The 4,434-nt window shown below is 35.2% G+C and overlaps 1 protein-coding gene across 1 annotated transcript; it reads left to right on the forward strand.

The window, feature by feature from the left end:
• Positions 1-1,770: 1,770 nt before the first annotated feature.
• On the forward strand, positions 1,771-4,014 carry LOC137813579 (zinc finger BED domain-containing protein RICESLEEPER 2-like). Its single transcript, XM_068615920.1, has 3 exons — positions 1,771-3,393; positions 3,482-3,800; positions 3,908-4,014. Exons 1-3 carry the CDS (start codon positions 1,771-1,773, stop codon positions 4,012-4,014), a joined length of 2,049 nt encoding a protein of 682 aa, XP_068472021.1.
• Positions 4,015-4,434: the final 420 nt, after the last annotated feature.

Genomic DNA, 4,434 nt, shown 5'->3' on the forward strand with positions numbered 1-4,434 from the left:
TACAACCACATGGTATTTCTTCTTCAATGAGAATACTATATGCTTAGTTATTGATCCTCATACCTTTCAGCAATCTTGCATTATGATTTTTCAGTAACCGGACTTGAAGTCTAGCATACTCAAGATTTTCCCATATAAGGGTAGCTTTATCGATGGACATTAACGATGCCTTTTCACTCACCACTTTAGAGAAGCAATCCTTATTACAGAGAGTAATAGGCAGACCACAACATCTTACCCACACAATTTTTGGTCCGCTACATGATTTTCCGACCATGGATCAATTCTGTCAAAGACATTCTCGAATCATACCTTATTAAGCTTTATCATAGCCTCCAAACTCCCCCTTCCCTTGGCATGAGCATGGCTAGCTTGTCACCCAAATAACGCACTTTAATCATGCTCATACCGCCTTTCAGAAACTCTTTTTCTAGCTGGTCGAAGTCCAACTCTTCATTGAACTGGCTGATAACACTAATCTCCATCCACGGTAGGACCTGTTTTTGAGTTGAAATAACTTGTCCCTTCCACTCCTGTTGAAAGCCTTCTTTAACTATATCAGCATAAGATTTCTTCCTTTTTTTCCACCCATATCTCCTTCCTTCTCACCCTCCCTCTTTCCACTGGACCGTCTAAACCCCACCTCCTAGACCCTACATGTGCCACCGACGATGGATTCTTATTAACCCTTATCGGCACCCCACTAGGATTGGACTCATATCTCCGATATCTCGGTATGTTTACGTAGAGCTTAATGTTCCCTATATAGATTTGGTCTAACTTCTTCTCTAGACTTACCGCATTTCCCACTTCGAAGAAACAGACAAACCCAAAACACATTCCCCATTTGTTTAGCCTTCGAGCAATGAACACTTCTTTCACTCTTGCCCATTTTTGGAACACCTTGTACATGTCCAACTCTCCAAACTCATTTGGGAAGTTTGAAAAGAAGAAGGTTGTGTATTCATACTTGGGTTTGTTTAGTTTCTGCCCGGTGTCGTGACCACCGTGTCTCTGGGTGGAATGGGCTTCGCTTCCTCTCATTTCTAAGGTTATTTGCATGCTTATTATTTAGTTTTATGGTTGGAGGATAATTATAGGAGTTGCTGTCATATACAATATTGTTTAATCTACACAATTTCTAAATTTTGTCTTGTATCTTATTCTCATGTGCATGCACGAGTGATATGATTCCACTAGCCAAATAGAGATGATTCTTTGACATTCTATGGAATAAATTTGAGTTGGAGATAGCTTAGGCACTTTTAATAGAATTGGATCAAGGTTCTATGTTTCAAGAACTCACCAAAACTTGCACCAAACACCAAACTCACATGGAAGTTCCATCTATTGCCAATTGAACCGATTAAAATGTGTATAAAAACAAAATCACCGTTTAAGAAGCTCAAGAACAGAATTGAACCGAACAAAACAACTAGAAATGAAGAAGAAACAAATGGATACAGCCAAGGAGAAGATGAACCGAAGCAAATTCAGAAACAAACTAAAATACCGAATGAAAAATGCTAGAAAAGTAAACTAAGACATGTTTTAGCTTCAAACGAACTAGGAGATGAAAGAAAGAAGAACTTATGGAGATGAAGGATTTGGTTTGATGATCACGCCACTTGGATGGTGAAGGCTCCAAGATAAGTGAGCTAGTGCCGCCACTTGAGAGAACCAAATGCACTCTTTGTATCTATGGTTATGTTTAGATAGGTTCTTGTGTTTATGCTATTAATTAATCAGGATCTTAATTTTGAAATTGGAATGGCTGAAGAAGAGGATATTAATATTCCCGAATGTGAAAATGAAATTGAGAAAGATGATTTTGAAAACCAATCTGAAACTGTTGAAGGTGACAAAAAGAAAAGGGATAAGATTACCACCTCTGATTGTTGGAAGTACTTTACTAAGATTGGGGTGGATAAAGATGGAAAAGAAAGGGCAAGGTGCAATAGTTGCAATAGAATATATCTAATTGGTGGAAGAAAATATGGCACTTCTCATTTAAATCGTCATATTATGAAATGTGATAAAAGAAAAACTGAAGATGTGGGTCAAATGATTTTAGATATGCAAGGAAAGTTGAAAGGAAAAAAGATAGATCAAGTTGTACATCATGAATTGTTGTCTAATCTAATTATTAGACATAATTTGCCTTATAAATTTGTTGAGTATCCTGAACTTAGGACTTGGATAAACTACTTATGTCCTGATGCAATTATGATTTCTAGAAACACTGTTAAGGCTGATATTGCGAGAATGTATATCAAAGAAAAGACAGTGCTTAAGGAATTGCTTGTTTCTATTCCTAGTAGGATATGCTTAACTTCTTATTTATGGACATCTATTAATACTGAAGGTTTCATATCATTGACTGCTCATTTTGTTGACCTAAATTGGAAGTTAAATAGCAAGCTACTCAACTTCTGTCATATGTCGCCCCCCCATACAAGTTTTGAGTTGTTTAAGAAAATTTATGAATTTTTACAAGATTGGGGATTAGAGAAAAAAATATTTTCTATCACTTTGGATAATGCTTCTACTAATGATGTTCTCCAAAATACTCTAAGAAGCCAACTTCTTTTACAAAATGGTTTGATATGTGGTGGTGAATTCTTTCATGTTCGTTGTTGTGCACATATATTAAATTTAATTGTTCAAGAAGGATTAAAGGTGCTTGGTGAGGCTTTGAACCAAATTAGAAATAGCATCAAATATGTGAGGGGTTCAAAGAGTAGAATGGTGAAATTCAAACAATGCCTGGAAAAGTTTAGTGATATTGATGCTTCATGTGGTTTGTGTCTTGATGTCCCTACAAGGTGGAATTCAACTTACTTGATGCTTAAAAGTGCTCTTAAATATCAACGTGTTTTTGGAAGCTTGCACTTGGTTGATGAATCTTATAAATATTGCCCTTTAGAGGAAGATTGGGAGAGAGCAGAAAAAATTTGTAAGTTCTTGTTACCGTTTTATGATATCACTACCTTGATTTTTGCTACAAGTTATCCAACTTCCAACTTGTATTTTTTACAAGTTTGGAAAATTCAAAGCTTGTTGATAGAAACTGTGAAAGATGAAGATGCACTGATTAAGAATATGGTTGAATTGATGATAGTCAAATTTCAAAAATATTGGGATGAATATAGTGTTGTACTTGCATTTGGTGCAATTTTAGACCCAAGGATGAAGTTAGAAACATTGAGTTTTTGCTTTGAAAAAATTGATTCATTGACTTGGGAGTTGAAATTGGAAAACATCAAGCAAAAATTTTACAAACTTTTTGCCGAATATTCTAGAAAAGGTTTGAGAGCAACAACATCAAATACTCTAAAGCGTAAGCAAGGACAATCTTCATCCCCATCTACTTCTAAACCAAGTCTTTTTTATGTAAGTTGCTTACTTGAATGTACTTCAGTTCATTTTTTAGTTTTTGTTGTACTTGCCCCATGTTACTAACTTATTACATTTATAATAGGAATTAAAAATGTGCAAGCTTCAAGTAGCTAATCAAAGTGGAAAAACACAACTTCACACTTATTTGAATGAGCCAACTTTGGACTTTGATTTTTTGGAGCATATGGATGTGTTAGAGTGGTGGAAAAATAATAGTCAACGTTTTTCGGATCTTGCTTTAATGGCTAGAGATTTGTTGTGTATTCCTATAACCACAGTTGCATCAGAATCTGCATTTAGCATTGGTTCTCGAATTCATAACAAGTATAGGAATTATCTTTTGCATGAAAATGTGGAAGCAATTATTTGTACTTCTAGTTGGAAGCATGGATTTTCTGAAGGTAATTTATTTATTTAATTAATTCTATTGTTATTGTATTATTTTTGGAAGCAAGAATTTTTTTAGGGTAAATTCATTCTTTCATTGTCATTGTTCAAATGTATGCAGATGATGGAAAAGATTATAATTATCAAAAAGTAGAAGATGAAAGCTCTTCTAAGGTTGCATCTAATGTTCTTGAAGTGGAAGAAGATGACATAATAGCAACTGCATAACAAGTGTTTGATGTGATAACTACTCTTGATTGTTAATTGGTGTCAGTTACTTATTTATTCACTGTTGTTTTTGAATTGATGATGTGTACTTGTTTTTTGGCCACATTGTATAATCAATTTCAGAATTTGTGAGGTGTATTTGTTTGTCATACTTTCTAGTACACCGTAGGTTTGATTAATTCATAATTTCATATTACATCTATATATAATATTTTATTTGTAAAAGTTATGCGGGCAATCCTGCAGGCCCGTGGGCTAGCCCGCACGCGGGGCGGGTCACGAAAACTGGCCCGCATTACTTTTGCGGGGCGGGCCAGTCCGCTTTGCCACCCCTAGATTAGTGTCTTGAACCCTTGATATGTATGCATTCAATTTAGTTTTATATAAAGGGTTGATCCTTGTGATTCTTTTATTATTGGT

The sequence above is a fragment of the Phaseolus vulgaris genome, chromosome 10 (assembly GCF_051622355.1).
Source record: "Phaseolus vulgaris cultivar YP4 chromosome 10, ASM5162235v1, whole genome shotgun sequence".
Lineage (NCBI taxonomy): Eukaryota > Viridiplantae > Streptophyta > Magnoliopsida > Fabales > Fabaceae > Phaseolus > Phaseolus vulgaris.

Excerpts from the sequence above, each read along its gene's own strand:
- LOC137813579 (XM_068615920.1), top strand. The coding sequence starts at position 1,771 with ATGGCTGAAGAAGAGGATATTAATATTCCCGAATGTGAAAATGAAATT. Across the intron at positions 3,394-3,481 it reads CTAAACCAAGTCTTTTTTAT|GAATTAAAAATGTGCAAGCT; the intron begins GTAAGTTGCTTA and ends CATTTATAATAG. Across the intron at positions 3,801-3,907 it reads GAAGCATGGATTTTCTGAAG|ATGATGGAAAAGATTATAAT; the intron begins GTAATTTATTTA and ends AAATGTATGCAG.